A 25,162-nucleotide genomic window follows, 5' to 3' on the forward strand; every position below is an offset into this window, starting at 1 on the left:
TTTTTCTAAAGTATCAGTTTTATTCAGACTGAGTAAGGGAAGGCAATAAGGTAACTTTGTGTGTGCATGTGCGTGTGCATGTGCGTGTGTGTATGCGTGTGTGTGTGTGGTGGAACTGGGGCTTGAATATAGAGGCACTCTACCACACAGCCTCATCCCCAGGCCTTTTTTATTTTGAGACAGGCTGGCCTTGGACTTAAGATTCTCCTTCCTTAGCAGCCTAAATTGCTGGGATTACAATTATCCACCACCCCTGCCCAGCCAGTAATTACTTCTATCTTAAAATATTGTTACATCTATATAAAGTAAAATATAAGGATCGATGGTGGGGTTTTGTTTGTTGGGGGGGGGCGAGTTTAGGTGCTACAAATGAATTAAACCCAGGACCTTGTGCATGCTAAGCACAAACTTATACTCTTAACTCCAAGAACCAAAGATTTTTGAAGATAAAACATGACTGTAAAGAACTTCAGGATTAATGGGTAGGCATTTAATCTTCTCTAATAACTGGTGGTAGTATGGTGGGAAAAAAGTTTCCAAAAAGTGTAATGATGAATCAATAACATGAAACACATTTCTGTGTCTCCTTTGTATTCACTGTTTTCCACTCTGATTGTCCCTGCTATGTACTATCCTGGTATTTACCTCCATTAACTCTCCGGACTCCTCATCCTGTGTAGTTGTTGATAACCTGTTTGAGGAATTTACTTAACAAAATACGTGTAAGAGCACAAGAGGAGGGGCTGGGGCTCAGCAGTAGAGCGCTCGCCTTACACATGCAAGGCCCTGGGTTTGATCCTCAGCACCACATAAAAATGAATAAATAAAATAAAGGCATGCTGTCCAACTACAACTACAAAAAATAAATTAAAAAAAAAAAAGAGCACAAGAAGAAAAAGAGCCCCAGCCCTAGCCCACTGAATACTGAAAGCTACTTCAGGTTAAAGCTATGTTCCAGAAGATTAAGGCTACCAAAAATAGGACATTAAAGTGAGCAAGGTTCTCTACACACTTGAGACCATGAAACTGCATACTGTTATGGCAAGTTTTTTTTTTTTGTTGTTGTTTTTTTTTTTTAAAGACAAACAAATTTTTGAAACTTCATGACAAAAGTGACTCAATTTTGCTATCCTCTGTATAGTTAACCCTTAAGAATACTAGGGAAGTCTGTAGTGAAAAACTAAATTATTTGACTGTGTCCTCTGAAATCAAGCAGACCTGCAGGTGGATGACCTTAGCAATGTGAACCTGGGCAAATGACCGCACATCCAAGCCATAATTTCAAGCCAGGGATGTAGCTCAGTGGCACAAAGTTTGCCTATCAAACATGATGTCCTAGGTTTGGTCCCCAGCGTCATACAAACCCTTAATTTCTTCATCTTTTGTAAAATGTGTCAAACTATTATTTTAAGAGAATGTAATGAAAAGTAAATGGAAACTCAAGGCCTGGTACATCGTGGGCCCTTAACATATGATAGGTATTATCACCGATAGCGTAACAATGCTTATCCCTGCAACACAGTGACCTAGACATCATCCTTGATTATTTTCCTTATGCACCACATTCAATTATCCATCATGTCCCACCAGATCCTCCTCAAAAATCCAACCCCACAGTGCAGTTAATACATATGCCTGTGATTCTAGCGACTAGGGAGGATCACAAGTTTGAGGCCAGCCTCAGCAACTTAATGAGGCCCTAAGCAGCTTACTGAGACTGTCTCAAAATAAAATTTTAAGAGGGCTGGGCTGGAGCTGTAGCTCAGTGACAGAGCACTTGCCCAACATGTGTGAGGCACTGGGTTTGATCCTCAGCACCACATATAAATAGACAGAGAGATAAATGGAATGAAGGTGTTCTGTCCATCTACAACCAAAATTTTGTTTGTTTGTTTTTGTTTAAGAGGAGCTAAGGATGTAGCTCAGTGTTCAGTTCCCAATCTCCACCCCCCAAACCAACCACATGTGTAGTACTTGTATGGCTGAGACAGAAGGAGTGCAAGTTAAGGCCCAACCTGGGCAATTAAGCAAGATCCTATCTCAAAATAAGAAAAGTGGACTGTGGGTGTAGCTCAGTTGGTAAAGCACTTGCCAATATGCATGAAGCTTTGGGTTCCATCCGCAGTACCTTAAAAAAAAAAAACCCAACCACATCAATCTAATCTCAACCTGTCTAATCTAAACCACCATTATCTCCAGCCTAGAATACTACCTAGTCACTATGTCCACTCCCAGTCCCTCTCTCAATTCTCTACAGAGTAGTCCTTGTGATCACACAACACAAACTTAGTCACATTATTCCTCTGCTAAAATCCTCCAGAGACCCTGCCCCCTTACACTCAAAATAGAGCTCAAATTCTTTAACTATGACAAACCCTGGCCTCCTTTCTCCTTTGCCCCTGATCTGCTACCCATTTCTCTCTTGCTCACTTTATTCCTATCATCCAGCTTTGTTTTCTTTCCACCCGAGATCCTGAGGATGGACGCGGGTCCTCACGCACATTGGCCAGTGCTCCACTGTGAACTACACCCCCAGCCCTCTTTTTATTTCATTTTGAGACAGGATCTTGCTAAGTCACCAACTTCATCTAAAATTTGCCATCCTCCTACCTCAGCCTCCCAGAAAGCGGGGATCATAGACATGTGATACCATGCGGGGCCCACACGAGCCTTCTTGCTGCTGGTTCACTTGGCAAGCATGTTTCCACTCAAATGTCACCTCACCCAAGCACTGTGTTCCAGAATACCCTGCCCTGTTGCCTCTCGACTCAGCTTTATAGTTTCCATTATTTTTCACCATTTCAAATTATATTAGCGGGCTGAGGATAGAGCTCAGTTGGAAGATCGCTTGCCTTGCATGCACAAGGCCCTGGGTTCAGTCCCCAGCACCCCCCCAAAAAAATTACATTGTGTATTTGCCTACCCAATCATTCTGATTTGCTTGTCGTACTGCCTTTAAGAGTGTCCAGCACATTATAGATCCTTAAGATGTACTTTCTGAATGAGCAACAGGCTGGCATAAAAGGATTCCTGCAAGTTTTAACAAAAATCCTGAGTACCATGATTTATGAACTAGAAAATGTTCAAAAGCTATTCTTGGGCTGGGCATGGTGGCCCAGGCCTGTAATCCCACTTACTTGGAGGGCTGAGGCAGGGGGATTAAAAAAAAAAAAGCAGCAGCCACACTTGGACCTAGGATGCCGACAATTATGGGAAAACTATAAAATCAACATAGAATAACTGCTGACTGGCAATCAGCTAAGGTCAAACAGCAATTCATCAAAGCCCAGACAGACAGAAACCAGCATACTGTCCAAGACAAAATTGCATCTTAATGGGCTCTTAATTGAGATTCTAAAATCAGGCAACACCTCATTCTACAAAACAGAATCGAGTGTTCCAATCAACTGAGCAGAGGAAGTTGGTTTTATAGACACAAAAAGCTGAGAAAAGCAGAAATAGAGAACAAAAGTGTTATTGGTCGTTTCAAGTTTGCTTTCCTTATAAAGTTAACACACAGGAGACTTCCTTATCATGCTGGGCCCCTTTTGATTGATTGCTGGGAGTCTCGTGGTTTGGTTTTTTGTTTTCTGTTTTTACAGGTCTGGGGCTTGAGCCCAGCGCCTCCCACATGCTAGGCAAGTGCTCCACCACTGAGCTACATCCCCAGGACCTTTCTTCACTTTTTATTTTGAGACAGGGTGTTGCTAAGTGGCCAAGGCTGGGCTTGAGCTGGCCATCCTCCTCAGTCGCTAAAGTTCCACAGGTATGTGCCACTGTCTCCAGATGGCTAGGGCTGTTTGAACTGGCTCACTTCAGAATTCAGTTTGATTAAGTGGCACTCAGCGTGAGTCACTCCATTCTGGCTTGCTCTGGTCTGCTGTGTCCTCTTACAAAAGGCTAGTCTAAAACAATGGCTGCCTATAAATTTTATTTAACAATACCCAATTGAGGCCATTATGAAATTCTATGATGCTGATGATATCCCCAAGTGACTTGGTGCGGTTGTTTGGCACTGTCCTGCACAGTTGTTTCATATCAGACATAAAACCAAGTACCATTTGGTTGCTCACCTGTTTCGTCACATATTCAACTTGTCCTAAACATACACTGCTGAGTTTCAAACGGCAGCGCCCCTGTCACGGAATCACAGAACGTGCAAAAGGATATTCAGGAACAAAAGGATTTTGGACACGGAGAAAAAAATAGTTTAGCTTCAAGGAAATACAAAATTTCCAAACGTTTCAGAGATATGTCCCAAAACAAAAATTCTTTAAGCATAAACACGTGGTACTAGCTGTAGTTTAGACTCCGAAATGTCAACTGAAAATATTCAATATGTACAAGTTGTCAACCATGAAAGCAACCATTCAGCAAAATTAAGGAGAAAATGAATACAAACTTAAAATTCTGTCATTCTTTCTTGCAATGCTAAAATGTGGGGAAACTGATAAATTCACATTACGTCTGTAAAAGATTCCATAATAATATAGCAGTCACTGCTTTCTACTGTCTTTAGATTTATAATGGGGCAGATATTATTGGCGACCCGGCTGCAAGCCCTAAGAACACTTCCTCATTTTAGTAAAAAGATGAAGCCAATTTCTCAATAAAAACGAAGGGGCTGGGGTGCAGTCCAATGGTAGATCACTCGCCCAGCATGTTCAAAGCCCTGCGCTCAATCCCCAGCAACACAAAGAAACAATTGACCACTGAGTGCCAATTTTTTTTTTTTCTCTTTTTGGTGGTGCTGGAAGCAGAACTCAAGGCCTCACACATGCTAAGCACATGCTGTAACCACCGAGTAACATGCCCAGGCCAAATGTCAATAAGTTTTATAGGTCACGGCTAAATTAGTTGACTTCCATGGTTCAAAATGAATATGTCAGCCCCAACTTGAATAATTTGAAACTCTCAGAAAATCTCAACTTTCATGGTATATTCATATTTCTTAAAATTCAGGAATGCACTCTTGAGTCTTTCTATGAACAAAATGCACCAATACAATGAACTAGTTTTCTGATAAACAAAAAGTATTGCAGAAAAAAAACTATGAAAGAAAGCCAGCTATGAAGACAGAAGGTAACAGAAACAAAAGCCCACTGACTTTCACCTCTTACACTTTCAAGAAAAAAGAAGCCTAAACACTGGCAAGGCAAGACACAGGTCCAACCTATAATACAGTACTTCTGTCCTCAGGCAACAAATCAAATGGCAGGTAAGAGAGCACAGTATCTGCCCCTCAACCCATGGGCATCAGCACAGAATCTCAAACATCCTCCTGGCTCTACTTCCTCTGTCCTCTACTTCCAGAGAGCCTGTAGCCCTTTGAACAGTTCCCACAATCCTCAGGCCTCGATCTACACAAAGCACCACAAAGTGAAGAAACAGGTCAGAACAGGTAGGAACAATGTTAGGTACTCAAACATGTTAAGATCAACTAAGAGGGTAGTAAATATAGGGGACAGTGTTTGTGAAAATCTGACTCGTTTAAAATTAAAAAGCAAGCAGCCTTTCTGGGTAACACAGTGCAGGCCTGTAACCACAGCTACTCGGATGCTGAGGCAGAAGGATCTCAAGTTCAAGCTTAGGCAACTTAATGAGACCCTGTCTTAAAACAAAAAAAATAAAGAGCCGGGCGGAGTGGCTCAAGCCTGTAATCCCAGCAGTTTGGGAGGCTGAGGCAGGAGGATCGCCAGTTCCAAGCCAGCCTCAGCAATAGGGGGGCACTAAGCAACTCAGTGAGACCCTGTCTCTAAATAAAATACAAAATAGGGCTGCGGATGTGTTGAGTGGTTGAGTACCTCTGAGCTCAATCATTGGTACCCCCCAAAATAAAAAGAGCTGGGAGGTAGCTCAGGTTTGATGAGGTAGGCCTTTGATGCATAAGGCCTTGAGTTCAATCCCCAGGACAAATGAATACATAAAATGAATAAACAGTGCTAGATTAATAAAGTTAGAAAAGACAAAAACTTTAAGAAAACCTGAGAGGGTTTTGTTGGGGTGGCACATGCCTGTAATGCCAGCTATTCAGGAGTCTGGGGCACCAGGATTGCAAGTTTGAGGCCAGCCTGGGCTAGAGATGAAGCTCAGTGGTAGAGCACTCACCTAGCCCCAGGGGGAGTTCTACCCCCCAGTATTGAGAATAGAAACTTCGGTGTAATCTGAAGACAGCAGAATTACAAACTGTGACTCATTAATTGTGAATGTTAGTCAATACAAAAGAATTCCTATATATCAAAATAACCTGAGCACTACCCTAGAGTTAGAATTCTGTTGTAATATTATCTGGCTGGAGTTTCTCCTTGGTTTGAAAGTAGGAGGAGGAAGAACTGGTAATAAGAGCTGGAAGATATATGTTGACATAAAGATCTAAATACACTGGAGTCTTTAACATTTTTAAACACCATTTTCCTTAGTGATAGCTAAATTTAAGATTTATTTATGTCACTTTCTCTTAGGTAGTTTCTTTAATTTATTTATTTTTGGTTCTAGGGCTAGAATCCAGGGGTACTTAACCACCGAGCCACACTCTCAGCCCTTTTTATTTTGAAACATGGTCTAAGTTGTTTAGGGCCTCACTAAGTTGCTGATGCTGGCCTTGAACTTGGAATCATCCTGACTCTGCCTACTGAGTCGCTGGGATGACAAGGCATACATGCTCGGCAGCAGGTTTCTTAAAACGTGAAGATTAAACAGTATATGGAAAGCACACAGTGTTAGCCTGAAATAATAAATGTTATAACTATTTTTTAATATTTATTTTTTAGTTGTAGGTGGACACAATATCTTTATTTTATTTTTATGTGGTGCTGAGGATCAAACCCAGTATCTCACGCATGCTAGGCAAGTGCTCTACCACTGAGCCACAACCCCAGGCCCACAACTATTTTTTTTTTTATACAGGCAATGATGTTTCCATTAACTAGAAATTGTATTCTGTTGGTTACAATAATCAGCTACTTTCTAGACAGCTCTTAAACCTCTGGCCTGGGATTTTCCAGTTTGTTGCCTAAAGCTCTTAAACACCGTTACTGTATTTGGAATAGTAAGTCCCAGGTTCCAAAGTACAGGTCAACTGTACTCTGACATTACTTACAGAAGTCTGTATTTCCCCATATTGACTGTACACTATTTGTTTGCTTTTTGGAAATTATTTCCATCCAAATCCTTTTTTGTTTTTGTGTTTTCCAATATAAAGGACTGTACACAGGGCCTAATGCACTGTGTACAGCCCTTTAAATTTTTTGAGACTCAGGCTTGTAACTTAAGTTGCCTAGGTTGACCCAGAACTTGTGACCCCCCTGCCTAGTTTCAGGAATAGCTGATATTACTGGCATGTGTCACCATGCCTGGCTTCCAGATTCTTCAAAGATCCTCTGGGACAATTCTAATTTCCCATTAGTCTATAACTTGGAACCTGTGAATAACAACCACACTCTCTAAATCACCTACAATTAACCAATGCAACTTTTTGAAAACATCTCCCTCTCCGAGTTTATCATTTCCTCAAAAAATCTTATTTCCGAGGAAAGAAAAAGATTTAATATGAAAAGAAAATAATACAGGAGAAAATAAACCAAATGCTATGAACAACTTATAGCTATGTAATACTTAAGAGAAACACAAAATATCCTATTTTAAGGGCTTGGGGTATAGCTCAATGTGGTAAAGTGCTTGTCTCTTATGTGTGAGGCACTGGGTTCAATTCTCAGCAACACATTGTAATAAAATAAATAAAGGTCCATCATCAACTAAAAAAAATTTCATGTTTAAAAAAATATATCCTATTTTACTGTTCCTCAAAGTAAATGCAGGTAAAAGCAAAAGTAGCTCTATCCAATCTAAGTAATAAACACATTTTATTCAGAGTAGGCATTTGTTTTAATCAGTAACTAATTGAAATAAAGTATTTGCTGTATCAAAAGATTGGAAAATAGATTGAGAGTTCAGGAAAATGGTGGCAATGAAATATGAAATTATATATTAAACAACTCTAATAGCCATTCTAATCAGAACACTGTTCTAAAGACATATCTACTCAGTGTTGATTACCTAATTATACAAGGAACCTTTAAGATTCCAAAAGTTAGCAGGGCGTGGTGTCACATGCCTATAATGCCAGTAGCTCCAAGGTTGAAGCAGGAGAATTCCAAGTTTGAGGCCAGCCTGGGCAACTCAGCAAGACCCTATCTCAAAACTAAGAGAAGGGACTGGGGATGTAGCTTAGTAGTAGGGTGTCCCTGGATTCTATCCCCATTTAAAAAAAAAAAAAAAAAAAAAAAAAGCCAGGCATAGCCTGTAATTCCAGCTACTCCAGTGACTAAGGAGGTAGGAGGATAAGTTCAAGGTCAGCCTGGGCAACTTACAAGACCCTATCTCAAAATAAAAAGGACTGGAAAAGTAGCTCAGTGACAGAGCACTTGCCTAGCACGTGCAGGGCCCTGGATTCTGTGCCAGTCTGGGGAGGGAGGGAGGGAGGGAACATGTGGGGGATACACAGCAGAAACTTAGATGAACTGTATGTTAATGTCCTTACAATGTGACTTCACCAAATTCATTCCTCTTTTATACACATTCCTTTCTTTGATTCAGCCTTGCTTCATCTGACAGATTGCTCAGCTTCAAGACTATCTCAAGCTTACTTTAGGGAAGGAGTGTTTTCTGTGTTTGGGGTTTTTTTAAAAATTCGCCTGGCTATACAAACAATACTAGGGGGGTAAAAAATCACCCTCATACATAAAGTTTCTGCTGAACAAACAAACATCCTCAAATATTCATCTCCTCCAAGCTAAGAAACAATATGTCTAGTCTGCAAAAGCCTTACGCTAGTTTCCCAACCCGTCCAAAAGGGCACTCTCATGCACTTCAAGGTGGTGTGTGTGTCAATGTCTCGAGTTTCCTCACTCCTCTTTCTCAATTTCTGACCATAAATTGGTAACTTCATCAGATGACTGACCAGCAAACACTCACATGAAGAGCTGCCCCACTCTACCCTTCTAAAAGCAAGTCAGCAGGAGCCACCCAAGTTTAGAGAACAGATTCTAGTGTTTGGGGTTTTGTTTTTTTGGGCTGGGGACTGAACCCCAAGACTTTGTGCAGGGTAGGCAAGCACCTGGCCAGTGTGCTACATCCCTGTCCCAGATTCTAGTGTGGTAAAATTATAATTAACTTAAAAATGCAAGTTAAAAATGAGCTAATTCAAAAACAATTATGCAAAAACAAACAGTTCCATAGTGAAAGATGTCTGGAGCCAATTTCATTTTTAACTCTCACCACAAAATGAGTTGTTCATTACTTTCATTTTAAATCTCTTGGAATTGTTTGTAACTCAAGTTTTTCTTTTTATCTCTACATCAGTCATTGTTTCTTCATTTAGGCAACAACTGCTCATTTTAAAATGAATCATCCATTTACAAAGTATAACGTTAACACAAGTACCAAAATATACAACAGACAAATAAATATGATTTAGAGATGATTTTTCTGGTGGCCAGGAAACAATAGGATTAAAAAATAGCTATATACGAAAGGGAGGAGGGGAAGCAAAAATCACCCAGTTATTAAATCTCACTCAATTGCCAAGAGACATTTAATCTTGCATCATTAATTCCACATAGAACAGCATAAATTTTACTGGCAAAACGTGCACAGTCAAGAAGTAGTTTTAAGCCAGGCACTTACCCCTGCACGCCTGTAATCCCAGCAGCTTGGGAGACTGAGGCAGGAGGATCATCAGTTCTAAGCCAGCCTCAGCAACATCGAGACGCTAATCAACTCAGTGAGACCCTGTCTCTAAATAAAACACAAAATAGGGCTGGGGATGGGGCTCAGTGGTCAAGTGCCCCCGAGTTCAATCCCCAGTACCACCACCACCACCCCACCAAAAAAAAAAAAAAAAGTGATACTCCCCACAAAAAAAAGAAGTGGTGTTATATTTAAAAAAAAAAAAAAAAGAAAGAAACTGCCTTTGTCATACCAGGCATGGTGGCACCTGCCTATAATCCCAGCAATTTGGGAGCCTGAGACCAGCTTCAGCAACTTAGCAAGACCCTGTCTCAAAACTTAAAAGGGCCTGGGATGTAACTCAGTATTAAAGAGCCTGTGGGTTCATTCCCCAGTACACCCCTCCAACATCAAAAACAAAACTGCTTATCTCAAAACAAATAAAGACATACATAAAATCAATGAATCTACCATCTTACACAATGGCATCACCTATTTGGTCAGACACTGGGACCTGTCTTCAAAATAAGAGGTGTTTCCTGCTAATGCAGTTTCAAGAACTAACCATCTGATTCAGCTAGTTCTCAAACATGTCCTTTTGGAGACAACCACTTTCAAGGAAAAAAATTCCCTATCTTCAGTGGCATACCAGACTTTAAGAATTACTTTAAGAATTTTTAAAAATATATATATATTTTTTATTTACATGTGGTGCTGAGGATCAAACCCAGGGCCTCACACATGCCAGGCAGGCGCTCTACCACTGCGCCACAACCCCAGCCCTAAAAATATTTTTAAAAAAGAAATACTAATGTAGATAAAATTAAAATATTTATCCTAGCAATTTTTTTCATAGTACTGAATATTTATCTGCCACATAAAATATTAATGTATAACCTAAGAAACCAGAATGCGCCTCTCTATACTGGCAAACAACTGCAAGGAAACAATAAGCACCATTCATTCAACAATTTCTAAGAATCAACTTCTAGCGGCTTTGAAGACTATGAAGTTCAGAAAGTCATAGCCTTGCAATAGCTTTTGGTTTTTTGCTGTTAAATATTTTTTTAGTCATAGATTGACACAATATCTTTATTTTATTTATTTTTATGTGGTGCTGAGGATCGGATCCAGTGCCTCACCTGCTAGGTGTGAGAAGTGCTCTACCGCTGAGCCCCAACCCCAGCCCCCTTGCGGTAGCTTTGAAAGTGTGTGTTCAAATGGTCACCACTTACTAGGCAGAGTAAGAACTTTCAGGACAGATAGGATACCTTTGTGGGGGTGGGGCAAGGGTGGGGTTCTTGTAAAGACTGAGAATTTGAATTATAGAAAGATCTCTTCTAGTTGGAGAGAAGAAAGTAGTAGACAATACAGGATGGTTTCCCTGTGCTATTTGAATGTGAAAAGGCAGTCTTTCAAAAAAAAAAAAAAAATGCAAAGGTAAAATGAAACTCAAAGGTGGTCCAGAGAATGTGAACAGAGGGGGAGAATTGGGAAAGAAATGGGTGTGAAGAAGATAGAGCCTTTTAAATTCATACATACACACAGATAAATGATTATAACTTTGTTTCCCTTTGTGTATTCATTTATTTTTTGGAGATGGGGTCTGGCCATGTTGTCCAAACTGCTCTTGAACTCTGGTTCCTCCATCTCAGTCTCCTGAATAGCTGGGATCACAGGCATAAGCCACGGGGCCTGGCTTTCTCTTATTACAATCTTCATACTCAGTGTTTAATATTTTTAGTTGTTACTAGACCTTTATTTTATTATTTGTATGTGGTGCTGAGAATTGAACCCAGTGCTCTACCGCTGCACCCCAACCCCAGCCCCCATACTCAATGTCTTTATGAGCATTATTAATACCAAATTTCCTCCCCTCTACAACCTTTTTTCATTGTGCCAGGGTCTGAACCAGAGGCACTTAACCAGTGACCACATCCCAGCCCTTTTTAATTTGTCATTGTGAGACAGTCTCAAAGTTGCTTAAGCCTTCCTTGGTACTTTTCTGTTGCACTTAACAGATAAATTAGCAGGAGTTTTTTTTGTTTTGTTTTAACCTCTTCCCTGCTTTCCCTTTTGCAAGAATTTATATTTCCCAGTACAACTTTTAAAAAGGTACATTGATTGATTACAGAATACACATTCATAGAAGGGGAAAATCTGAAAAATATTTTTTAAAGAATTAAATTCTAAAAATAGTATATAAAAAATTTAACCCACAGATGTTTATTTTAGTAGATGCCAACATCTTGCAGCAGCTTTTAAACTATATGGACATGTGTATCTGGTCTTTTCTAAGCATACATATATATGTACTTATATTTTTATTTGTAAAAATGGGATATCACAAATATCTTAGTGCATTGCTTTTTTCAGTTAATCTCTCTTATCATCCACTATCAGTTGAAATCATTCCTCACTGGTTGACCAAATACATTTTTTTCATTTTTGAGCAGTACTAGGGATTGAACCAGGGGCTTCATACATAGTAGATAAGTGCTCTATCACTGAGCTACCTTTAAATACTTTTTTTTTTCTATTTTAGTACTGGGGATTAACTCGGGGGTGCTCACCCACTGAGTCCCAGTCCTTTATTTTAAGGGTCTTATTAATTTGCTTAAGACCTAAGTTGCTGAAGCTGGCCTTGAACTTGTGATTCTCCTGCATGCGCCACCCCAACCAGCCTGAATACATTTTAGATTAAAAGCCTATGAGGGGCTGGAACTGTGGCTCAGGACAGCGCTTGCCAAGCATGTGTGAGGCCCTGGGTTCGATTCTCAGTACCACATAAAAGTAAATAAAATAAAGATCCATTGACAACTGAAAAGAAATATTTTAAAAGAAAGCGTCTGACTCAGGTTTTGTTTTTTCACTTTCTTCCCCTTTTAAAAATGGAGTGTGTTGGGTGTGTCTGATTCTGTTCAGATGACTGCAGAACCTGGAAACGCTGTTGCTGCTGCAGAACATACTGCTATTATTAATCCACACACACACACACACACACACACACACACACAGATAATTTGAATTTTTGGAAACTTTAGCTGTGCTGCCAACTTTGGGAAAAGTATCCCAGTTTACCGTGTTGAGTTGGCATTGTACAGAAATTAACAGCCACATTGGTCTAGAAACGTTAAACTTAATTTTTTTTCATTTGTACAGGGGTAACGCACTGTATTAAATATATAAGGTCTTATCTATGTGGGTTTGATTACAGAAACTAAAAGTATTCTCTACATAATAAAAAAATTAAAAGAAAGTGAGCATATAAAGAAGGTTACCTAGAACAACTGCATTTACCAGCTTACAGGTAAAGTTTACTCTTCAGAAAAAAAGAGGAGCCATTAATTGTGTATCAAATTTATCTGTTTGAAGAGTATTATATACAAATGCGTTTGTAAGGGAGGGGGAAATCTATCAGGTTGAAATATAGCCAACTTCTATGGTTCTGGTTTACCCATTAGCTCTACTTAGCAAGAAGAAAAAAAAAGCAGCCGAGGGCTACTTCACACTTTTTTTTTTTTAAATATTTATTTACTTGTAGATGAACATACAGTATCTTTATTTATTTTTATGTGGTGCTGAGGATGGAACCTAGTGCCTCACACTTTTGAGGCAAGCACTTTACCACTGAGCTACAGCCCCAGCCCGCTACTTCACACTTGTTAGAATTATTGTTATTTTAAAAATAAACAAAAAAAAAAAAAAAAGGGAAATACCAAGAGTTGGCCAAGATGTGAAGATACTGGAACCCTTGCACTTTGCTAGTAGGGAACGTAAAATGACAGAGTCACTGTGCGAAACAGTGTGGCAGTTCCTCAAAAACTTAAACACAGGCTGGGCACAGTGACACACTGCCCATCATCCCAGCAACTCTAGAGGTTAAGGCAGAAGGATCACAAGTTGGAGGCCAACCTGAGCAACTAGTGAGACCCTGTTGCAAAATTAAAAAAAAAAAAAAATGGACTAAGGATGCAGTTCTGTGGTAAAGTACCCCTGAGATTGATCCCCAGTATCTAGAAGAAAAAAGAAAAGTTAAACACAAACTTAAACTTTAAGACCCATTAGTAACACTACTCCATATATACCTGAAAGAACGGAAAGCAGGATCTCAAACAGATGCTCCTACACACCGATGCTCACAGCAGCACTATTCAAAACAGCTAAAAGGCAGAAACAATCCAAGTGTCTATCAATAGATTAATGAATAAACAAAATATGACATACCCATACAATTAAATATTATTCAGCTCTAAAGACTGAAGTACTGATACAAGCTGCCAGTGGACGTACCTTGAAAACATGTTGGGTGAAATCAGCCAGACACCAAAGGATAGATATTATATGGTCCCCTTTAGAAGAAGAATTGGGAACAGGAAAATTCAGAGAGAAAGTAAAATCGTGTTGCTGAGGGCAAGGGATTATTATTTAATGGGTAGTTTCTGTTTAGGGTGATGAAAAAGCTCTGGAAATGGATAGTGGTGATGATTACAAGACACTGTGAATGTAGCAGGGTGTGGTGATGCAATGCTGTCATTTCAGCTACTGCAGAGACTGAAATAGGAGGATCACAAGCTGGAGGTCAGCCTCAGCAAATCAGCAAGACCCTGCCAATTTGAAGGGCTGAAGATGTAGCTTAGCAGTCAACTGCCCCTGGGTTCAGCCCCAGTTCAAAACAAAGACCACTCCCAATGAATTGCTCACCAAAATGGTTTAAATGGCAATTTTTATGTTATATTTTAACACACATATCCACACACAGCTTAAGGGACCATTTTGCAATATCAGACAGCTAGTTAAAACTAGCCAGAAAGGTTACTATGTCTACTCTCACAATCATACTCTAATCCCAGTCCAAACTAAGGTCAAGGCAGGCAGGAGAGTATCAGTTATCTCTTCATTGCCTCTGGTTAAAATTTTGTTGAAGTCTAAAATCCAAGGCTGCAGAAGCCAACATGGTAAGAGCTGCTAAAGCTGCCAAATGTCCTCAAGGAACCAACAGGAAGAACAGAACACGACAGACAGTGCCCAACAGAGAGAGGAGTGTCAGCAAGCTGCTACCAATCACAGTTCCTAAACTACAAAATTCTAAGACAATGTTTGTTTGGGGGGATTCTGAGGATTAAACCCAGGGACACTTTACCCCTGAGCTACACCCCCCCCACCCTTCTTAAACTTTTGAGACTAGGTCTCACCAAGTTGCTGAGGCTGGCCTGGAACTTAAAGATTCTCCTGCCTCAGCCTCCCAGTCACTGGAAATACTGGCATATGCCACCACACCCATGGTTTTTTTTTTTTTTTTTTGGGGGGGGGGTACTGGAGATTGAACTCAAGGGTGCTCCACCACTAAGGTACACCACTAGTCCTATTTATTTTATTTATATTAGAGATTGAACACCAGGGGCGCTTAACCACTGAGTCAACTCCCCACCCTTTCTTAAATTTTATTTAGAAACAGGGTCTCCCTAAGTTGCTGAGGCTGGCTTTGACCTTGAAATCCTCCTGTCTCAGCCTCCAAACCGCTGGGATTACAGGCACTCCAGCGCCCAATTTATATTTCATTTTGAGACAGAGTCTAAGTTGCTGAGGGTCTCAATAAATTGCCCAGGTTAGCCCTGAACTTGCAACCCTCCTGCCTCGGGTCTCCCAAATTGCAGGGAATCACACACTCATGTCACAGCACCCAGCAAACAGATCAAGTATGCACTCTCTGTATTGTGGGGGTGTGGGGAGTGGGAGAGGGCAGTGCACGGGTGTGGTGGTGGCACGGGCAAGACACAAATCCACAGGTCATCAACCTCTGAACCTCTACTCCTTCAACTAATGTTGTATAAGTAAAATGAGGTTTTAAGAACCAGAGAGGGCTGGGGATGTGGCTCAAGAGGTGGCGCGCTTGCCTGGCATGCGCAGGGTACAGGGTTCGATCCTCAACACCACATAGAAATAAAAAAGATAAATAAAGATATTGTATCCACCTAAAAAAAAAACTAAAAAATAAAAAATAAAAGAACCAGAGATATATAAAGAAGAGTAAAATATGCCCCACCTTTAAGGAGGCTAAGCCTAGTCAGACTTAAGACAAAATTCAACACAATAAACATTATTTAGCAGCTTATATCCAATAAATTCCACTGCAACTGGGGTCCAGGCACTGTGTTAACCTGAGTATTGCACAGTGATTAAAACTCAAGTCCTCTAAGAGGAAAAAGATGGCTGGGCATGGTGCACACCTGTAATCCCAGCAGCTCCAGCAGTTGAGACAGGAAGATTGTGAGTTCAAAGCCAGCCTCAGCCACCATGAGATTTTAAGCAACTCAGTGAGACCCTGTCTCTAAATATAAAGTACAAAATAGGGCTGGGGATATGGCTCAGTGGTCCAGTGTCCCCGAGTTCAGTCCAGGTACAAAAAAAAAAAAAAGAGGAAGAAAATGTAAAGAACTTAATAGGTCTCACAATAAATACAAGTCTACAAGTGCAGGATACTAAAAAGCATTTGCACAAAATTATTTAAGGTTAAATAAGAGGACTTGTAAAACTTAGTATGAAGTGTTGGAAGTTAAGACTCAGCACTTACACTAAGAACAGGGGCCTCGTCTCTGCCTCTCGAGTGGAAATTTTCCACAAAATATTAATAAACAAACATCTAGTGAAAAGCATTAATTTGAATTTATAATCTAATGGGATGATAAGTTCACAAACAACTATATGATAAAGGCCATAAGAAAATCAAATGCAAAAGAAAAACAAATGCAAGGGTTTTCGGGAGAAGTACAAAAAATGACAAGAGAGAGTGGAAAGGAGAGCAAAAGACCAGGAAATGATTTTTAGATGGGGTTTGAAATGGCTTTTAAAAGAGGAACAGATAAAAGTGAGGAAATCTATAAGGCTCTCTCCATTAGATAAGATCCTTGAAGGGAGGAACTTGCCTTATTCCACCTGCACCAAGCACAGTAGCCTGCACCTACCAAGTTCTTTAAAAAATATCTTTTGAAGTAGGCACAGCATCGCACGCCTACAATTCTAGCAACTTGGGAGGCTGAGGCAGGAAGAATTCAAGTTCCAGGCCAGCCTCAGGAATTTAGTGAGGCCGTAGACAATTTAGAAAGACCCTGTCTCAAAAATTAAAAAAGAAAGAGAGCTGGGGATGTGGTTTGGTGGTAAAGTATCCCTGAGTTCAATCCCCAGTACTAAAAATTTAAAAATAGCTTTTGAGCAAGCTTGGATTGCACATGCCTGAAATCCCAGCATTTCAGAAGACTGATGCAGGAGGATTTCAAGTTTGATGCCAGCCTCAGCAATTCAGCAAGGTGAGAGACTCTGTCTCAAAATAAAGAGAGTATAGCTCAGTGGTAAAGGGTCCCAGGGTCCAATCCCCTATCCCCACCAAAAAAAAAAAGATAAAAACCCCAAGCTTTTGAATTGCACAAAACATCATAAATGAGGAAGTCATGTAGGCAAGACACCCAAGCAAGAAATGTATACTTGGTCCTGGTAGGCAATAAAGACTTGAGGATTTCAGAAAGAAAGTAAAGTGAGCACACCTATACTTATTTTTCTTGGGTCATCAGAAACAGAATGCATAGGAACCCCATAATGTATTTCTCTTCAAAGAAAGCCGAGTAGCTGCAAAACAAAAAAGGCAGAATTACTTTGCACAACATCTGTGAGCTTTGAAATTTGTGGCATGTTCCAAAAAACAATAAAATTTAATTTGTAAGAATCTGCACTATTTTAGAGAATGGGAATGAGTACTAGGGATTGAACCCGGGGCACTTTATGCCACTGAACTACATTCCCCCTCCTTTCAAGACAGGGTCTCCCTAAATTGCTGAGGCTGGCCTTGAACTTGGTATCCTTCTGCCTTAGCCTCCAGAGTCACTGGGATTACAGGCCTGCACCACCCCACCCAGCAAGAGTCTGCACATTAACAAAATGAGTCTGACAGTAATTTGGAGAGGGCTCTGGTAAGGGAAGAAATAGAGTTTAGATCAAAGGTCTAACAATCCAGGCAAATAGTAATAAAGGTGTGAACTAATCTGGAGGCAGGTGTATCCCTGAAAGCAGCTCAAAAACACATCTGTCAATGCAATCTGACAAGTGACTGAATGGCTGGTGTTAAGGACTCATGCAATGAACAAAATTAATTCATTTTACTTTTTTTAAAAAAAATTTTTAGTTTTAGATGGACACAATAACTTTATTTTTTTTTTTAGATGTGGTGTAGGGATCAAACCCAGTGCCTCACACACACTCAGCAAGCGCTCTACCACTGAGCCACAACCCCAGCCCAATTCATTTAACTTTTTAATAAATGTGTTTTTCTATTATAAAAGTGATCAATGTAAGAGCAGGGCGAGGTGGCACATGCCTGTAATCCCAGCAACTCCTGAGGCTGAGGCATGAGGATCACAAATTTAGGGCCAATCTAAGCAACTAACAGCAAGACCAGTCCTCAAAATAAAAGAGTATTTAAAAAGAGATAAGAATATAACTCAGTGCACAGGCCCTGGGTTCAATTCCCAGTACTGCCCACCCCCACCCCTGGCAATGTATTCAGAGAATCTGGGAAGAACAGAATATATTGAGAGGAAAATTATCCTTATGTCTATCACTTAACAACCACTGGTAACATCTACATATATTTCTATGTGTATGTTTTGGTTTGTTTTAACTGAAGATGTAATTTACATTCTTTACAACTCATTTAAGGCATATATTTCAGTGGCTTTTATTATATTCAGAGTTGTGCATCCATCTCCATAATCAATTTACAATATTTTCATCACCCAAAAAGAAAAAACCTCCTATTACAGTCAGTCACTGCCTAGTCCCACTTCCCCTAACCCCTAATTTTTATCTCTACAGATTTTATTCTGAACATGTCACAGAAATAAAATCATATAACATGAGGTCTTTTGTGTCTAGCTTCTTTCACTTAGCATGTTTTCAAAGTCCATACATATTGTATATATGTATCAGTATGTCACTTTTTTATTACTGAATAATATTTCACTTTATTGTTTTGACTTTTTAAAATCCAATTGTAATCATTCCAGATACATAATGTGCGTTCAGCATTTTTTCATGTCATAAATGCTTCATATAAAATGTTAAGGGAAAGGATAGTGTCCCATATCAGGTGGCTATACTTTAGTCATTTCTTTTTTGGAGGTGTGAATGATTTCCAGTCTTTTCTATTGCTAATCAACTTTCTTAAATGTGGTGGGTACTCTTTTTTTAGTGATCCATTTGGAGCCAGGAAAATGTGTCTCCCAGAAACTTTTAAGCTTCCTAATTAGATATGCCATGGAGATCAATAGTTGTATTCTTCCAGGAGAAAACTAGGATTTCATCTATCTCAAATTTAGGCAAGACTTCAAATTTAAATAGTCTCCAAACTATGCAGACGAAGAATGAACACTCATAAATACAAATTAACCATCAACTACCCTTACTCTTCCATCAAAAATCTAACTGGGAATCAAGGAAAACACTGTCTAAATATGATGCCTAGTTACAGAGCTTAAAAAAAAAAAAAAAGAGCTGGGCGCAGTGTCCCCCGCCCCATAATCCCAGCAGCTCTGGAGGCTGAGGCAGGAGGATCCCAAGTTCAAAGCCAGCCTCAGCAAAAGTGAGGCACTAAGCAACTCAGTGAGACCCTGACTCTAAATAAAATCCAAATAGGACTGGAGGGGGGGGGGGGGAGAATGTTTACTTCCACAGCAGGCTGGTAAAAAATAGAACATCTTGATTAAAACAGTAACGATGTATTTACTTCTACTACTGGATGATAGCAAATTAAATCCAATATGTAGAAGAAAGAGGAGGAGATACCACTGCATAGACCACAAGGTTTTCTTAAAATATTATCAGGGCTTGCTCTTTCCCATTCAGTAACCAAAAATGTAAACAATTTCTAAATCACAAAGAGTTTTTACATTCTAAAGTAGTTTTAGAATTGTTAATCCCCACCCAGTAAAATCCTTTAGAATCTAGTCTAAAAATAAAACTATGTGTCAAGTGTTCCTAAAAAAAAAAAAATACTATGTACACTGATTGGAATGTGATGCCAATTAACACACTTCATGAGTAATTTGCCAAAGAAACTTAGCTAGCCTGAGCCAAAACCAATAACAAAGAAACAACACCCACTTGACATTTTCCTTGGTTAAACCAGATTCTAGGAGTAATTTTAGAAGGCAAACAGATCTGAAGTTAACTACTAAAATCACTGAGAGCTACAAGTAATTTGGGAATAAAAGGATCTTGAAAGAGAATGACTCAAACACTGTAAAATTAAAGGTGAAAACTTTAATATGTAATTAAGCAGTTTTTAACTCACAACTTTGCAGGCAACAACAAAACCCCCTGCCAGGAGGATGACAGATAAAATAGGACAACCCTACGCCATAAGTATCAACTAAAGGATGATCCTCATATCTACTGTTATATTTTGAACCAAGTTAGATGAGCAATCAGGAAATTTGCCCCTCTATGCACATGCCAAAAACAAGAGACCTAAACAACATTTTAAAAGAACCCGGTGTTCCTGATTTTCCAATTAATTTGGTCAAGGTGAGCAATTTTCCAACCACAGTCATGAGTTTTTGAAAAAATGACTTCCAGGATCTGCACAACTTAGAAAACAAAACACAACAACTTTGCAAGTCGAATCTTGAGTTTGTGGTTTCATAAACCCCCTCAACTGTCACATTAGTTCACTGCCTTTCGAAGGCAATATTTAAGATTCTCTCCTGCAAGTCAACATTAAGGCCTGCTGTTAGTTAACAAGCGCCTCCCAAGACCCGGATTATTAGGTATGGCCTATTATGTTCCTAACATGCAAACAAAAGTGCTGGCTCATGTAACATTTCTCTATTTTTAGGCAGTGGGTCACTAACAAACGTTCATCTGAGATTTAAATACAGAGGAATCACAATTTGCTAACAGAATTCTTGAAATAGGAATTTGAAGTTATTAGACTTCCCATCTCAAAAATAAATCTAGTGCTCCTACAAAAGTCAAATTTAACTTTCAAAAAGTTATGCTGTTTAATCTTCATAGTCAACAATCATCATACTTCAAGCTAAAAGCAACTTGTGGCAGAGCAACTGTAATATAATACTGGATGTTTAAACACTCTTCAGTTTTCACTTTTTGTCGCTAATGACCAGCTTAATGCTGCTTTTTCCTACTAAACCAAACCCCTTAAAGTATGTTCGAATGTATTTCACTCAAGCCTTCCACTTCAAAGGCACAAGTTTTTTCAACTACAGAGTACAACAAAAACTAAGCAATCCTGCTACAACCTATCATCGAAAACACCACATACCTAAAAGATAAGCTTTTAGAACAAAACAGTAACAGGTTTATTTTTCCAAGTATCCAGTGTTCAACTGGGTCAAATGTTTCTGTTGGAATTTAAACAGCTTATCCCTTGAAATGATAAGGGTAAAAACAAATGGAAAGAATCTTAACGTTCTTCAGTGAACCCAAAAGACATTTAGGTTGTTGCCAGCTGAAGTCTTTTAACTCCATAATAATTATTTTAGCATGAGCATTAATCACAATAGCTGTTTAAGAAAGATAAAGACTTGTTAATAGAGCTAAAGACTTTATAACAGACCTGAAAACCAAAGAATCAATCCAAAGAAGCAGTGTACAATACAAAATACATTATTTAAAAAAATACCAGAGGTTAGAGTTGTGGCTCAGCGGTAGAGTCTTACTTAGCATACATAAGGCACTGATTTCGATCCTCAGCACCACATAAAGATAAATAAATAAAGGTATTGTGTCCATCTACAACTAATTTAAAAACTAAAATAACTTGCCTCCTACACTTTTTCAGATGTAGGTTTTACATAATCTGCCAATTTCTTATGGGTGAGGAACAGTTGATACTGTCAACAGTCATTCAAAGTTCAGAATCAGCAGAGGGTACCACGTTTATAAAACTCACAAAATCATACCTGGCTCAGGAAAATGTTAAGAATCTTTCGCAAGAATCTCTAGAAATGGGGATTTCAGTCCACTCTCCATTTTATCAGCACAATTTCAGTCCACTCTCCATTTTATCAGCACAATTTCAGTCCACTCTCCATTTTATCAGCACAAAACCCATAATGTTCTTGACTGGGTTTAACAAAGTAAATCATTTCAACAGCTATCAGCTTTAACATCACGGGGGCGGTAGGGTGGTAGCTATCATCCGAGTCAAGAATTAGCAACACCGGGCTGGGGTGGAAGCTCATTGGTACAAAGCCTAGCCTGCCAGAGGCCCAAGGTGAGAGGCCCTGCACCCCACCGCCCGCCCGCCCCCCCCCCCAATAAATAAGAGCATACCTTTGGGACAAACATGAAGTCAATCAACCAGGTCACCACTATCTACAACAGGGACCATAACACTCAACTTTGAGACCCTCACGCCTCGCCATCTCCTTCTGGCACCCCAGATCATCTGCCGCCCCCCCCCCCCGCGAACTCATCCCCAACTCCTGCAAGCTCTGCCTCGGTGGCAGCTGCGCCTTCAGCTGACGCGGCGCCCCCTCGGCCTCACCTGGGCAGCACCAGCGCGTCCTTGCAAACTCCGCACAAACCCCCCCCCCCCGGCGCCTGAGCCTCCTCCGCTGTCCGATTTTCAACTCCCCCAAGCAACACTGGCTGCTCCGAGCTCCCAGGCCACTCGGGCCACCGAGCCTTATCGCGCCGCATTGTTTCCACGCCCTGGGAGCGCAGGGAGGGCCCCGCGGACAGCCCAGCTCCAGCGACGCGCGCGGCGATCCCCCCGCACTTCCACCCAGTGACCCCCCTAGCGCCCCGACAAGGCTCATCACGGAGCCAGACGCGGTCCCCCCATTCCTCCCACCCGAGGAGCAGCCCCAGAGGCGCACCCAGGCCCTGGACCGAGAACAATGAATGAACGCGGCCGCCCCGCCTCGCCCGGTGCCCAGACTCCCCGGGTCCGAGCGGCGACGCGCTCTGCAGAGCCCCGGGGCGGCCGCGGGACGGAGGCGTCCGGGGCGGCTCTCGCGGCCCACCAAGGGCAGCCCGGGCGCTCCGAGCCGGGGGGCACCCCGGGGCCAGGCCCCCGGTGGAAGCGGCCCGAACCTCTCATTAGCAAAACCCGCAGAGCCCAGAAGCCCAGGGCGCGGCGCGGATGCCTTTGTGGCGGGGCACTGACCCATTTCGTCCTCCCTTCCCCGACTCCTCGCGTCCGCCCCCGAAAAGGTGTCACTCGGGTCAGGAACCCAGGGAGGAGGCGCCAGCCGAGGTCCCCCCTGCCCCCCGCTCCCTGAGCCCCTCCGAGTGACAACAAAGATACGGGGCAGCTCCGGGCGAGTCTCCCGCTGCCAAAATAGGAGGAATGCGCACTGGGCACCGGGGCGGCGCTGGCACGTCTCCGCCAGCCCCAGGAAACCTGAGGAGGGACGTGGGGACTAGGCTCGCCGGCCATGATACCCGGTCCCCGGGCCCCCGCCCAGCGCCACCCGGGGTGACAGCGGCCTGGCCCGGGCCCTCCGTCCGGCAGCCGCGGGGGGCCGCTCCGTCAGAGCCGCTCCAGGCCCGTCCCCGGGGCCCGCCGCCGGCCTCCCGCCGCACCCACCACCCAGCCTCGGAGCCCACCTGAGGGAGCCAGGCCGCCCCGGCGACCTGCCGTCCGGCGGCGGCGGCGGCGGCGGCGGCGGCGTCTGGTCCGCTCCTCCTCCTCCCCGAGGCGGCTGAGGGAACGGGAGGCGGTCACATTCGACGCGTCCCCAGCCCAGGGGACGGGGCCCCGGGAAGACCCCGCATCGTCCCACTTGCGCTCCGCGGCCTCAGGGCACACGCCCCAAAGCCCCGTCAGCTGGCCTTTTTGGAGGCCCAAAAGAGAGCGACCGAGAAGCCTTCCCGCCTCACGCTCGTTCTTCTCTGACTCCCGCCATCTAAGATGGCGGCCCGAACGCCCGCGATGAAGAGACTCTCGGGCGGCCCCGGCCAGCGAGCCGTCTGCTCGGTGCTCTTCTTCCCGACCTGCGGCGCCCACCGGCTCTCCGCTTCTGCGCGAGCTCTCCCCGGCGGGCCGTCGACTTCACTCTTGGCTCGGGGATCCACCCGTCGGGCCTGAACTCGGGCCCCGCCTCCGGGGCGTGGCCTCGCGGCCGCCATTTCAAAACTAAGGAGGCCGAGAGGCGGTGCGAGGGCACTCACTCTCGGGAGAAGCGGTCGGTATTCGCGAAGAGCAGGGGGAGAGGACGGCCCGTCGGCCAGCATCGCAAGGCCCTCGGGTTGGTGGCCACACCTGCCCTGGATACAGCACAGTGTCCAGCTTTGGCGCGTCCTCTCCGGACGGATCGCGGCTCCGCCACGGGCGGGCTGTGTGGGAAAGTTGCCTCACCTGCCAATCAAGGAGTGGACCCCCCGCATCAGATGGGGAAAAAGAATTAAAAACTGATCGTCCCGTGTGGCCTCAGGGACCGTGGAGCCTGCGCGGGCCGGAATGGACACCCGGGGGGCAATTTGGCATCCTCGGTGCACATTTTGGGAGCCCGTACGCGCTTCTGGCCCGCGGCTCCGCGCTGGAGAAATAGGTCCGCACATGCGCAGAAAGGCCCGTCCCAGGTGTTGAGCACCAGGTGCTTTTCATCTGAGAAACCCGGGGGCAACGCGAATCCACGGGAATCTCGAGATGTGGGGCCCTGTCTCAGAATTTGTAGTCAACGAGTAAGGGCTGGGCACGTAGCTCAGTGAAAGAGCGCCTACCTAGCATGCACAAGGCTCCCGGTTCAATCCCCCCGGGCTGCAAAAATAAAATTTTAAAAAAATATATAAGATTTGTGTAATGCCTAGCCTGGATGTCAGGCCCTGTGTGTTAACGCTGGCCCTGTGACAGTGAACACGTCAAGGCTTTAAAAGTCTAGCAGTGGAGATCAGCAGCAGACAAAGCCACAGAGCGCCATGACTGTCCATCAAGACTGTGCTAAATCACTGAAGAGGGTGACGACAGAATTATTGGGCAAAGGGTGTTGCCTTTTAGATTTCAGGAGTCAAGGAAGGACCCCCCCCCCCTCATGTGATGGTTAAACTGGGCACCGAAGGAAGAGAAAGACAGGCATGGTGGTTACATGCCTGTAATCCCAGTGACTGAACTTGGGAGGCTGAGGCAGGAGGATCTCAAGTTCAAGGCCAGCCTCAGCAACTTTTGAGAAGCTGTCTCAAAATTTAAAAAATAAAATAAAATAAGGAGCTGGGGCTGAAGCTCAGTGGTAGAGCACTTGCTTAGCATGTGTGAGGCACTGGGTTCAATTCTCACCATCACATATAAATAAATAAACATCGATCGACAACTAAAAAACTATTTAAAAAAAATAAGTAAATAAATAAAAAGGACTGGGGACGTAGCTCAGTGGTGAAATCCTGAGTTCAATCCCGAGGACCAGGCACACAAAAGAGAGCG

The 25,162-nt window shown here is 42.5% G+C and overlaps 1 protein-coding gene across 3 annotated transcripts in view; it reads right to left on the bottom strand.

The window, feature by feature from the left end:
• Raf1 (Raf-1 proto-oncogene, serine/threonine kinase) overlaps positions 1–24,509 on the bottom strand; it is a 64,697-nt gene extending 40,188 nt beyond the window's left edge. Inside the window, exons 1-3 of one of the 3 annotated variants that reach the window (XM_077793484.1) lie at positions 23,353–24,509; positions 13,815–13,889; positions 9,685–9,795 (exon numbers count right to left, since the gene is read on the bottom strand). In XM_077793484.1, coding sequence (XP_077649610.1) covers positions 9,685–9,736 — 52 coding nt within the window. In that variant the 5' untranslated portion in view covers positions 9,737–9,795; positions 13,815–13,889; positions 23,353–24,509. The remainder of the gene's footprint in view (positions 1–9,684; positions 9,796–13,814; positions 13,890–23,352) is intronic. The other 2 variants (XM_077793485.1, XM_077793486.1) reach the window with 2 other exon arrangements.
• Between the last annotated feature and the right edge of the window lie 653 nt (positions 24,510–25,162).

The sequence above is a fragment of the Urocitellus parryii genome, chromosome 16, assembly GCF_045843805.1.
Source record: "Urocitellus parryii isolate mUroPar1 chromosome 16, mUroPar1.hap1, whole genome shotgun sequence".
In the NCBI taxonomy this organism is placed as follows: domain Eukaryota; kingdom Metazoa; phylum Chordata; class Mammalia; order Rodentia; family Sciuridae; genus Urocitellus; species Urocitellus parryii.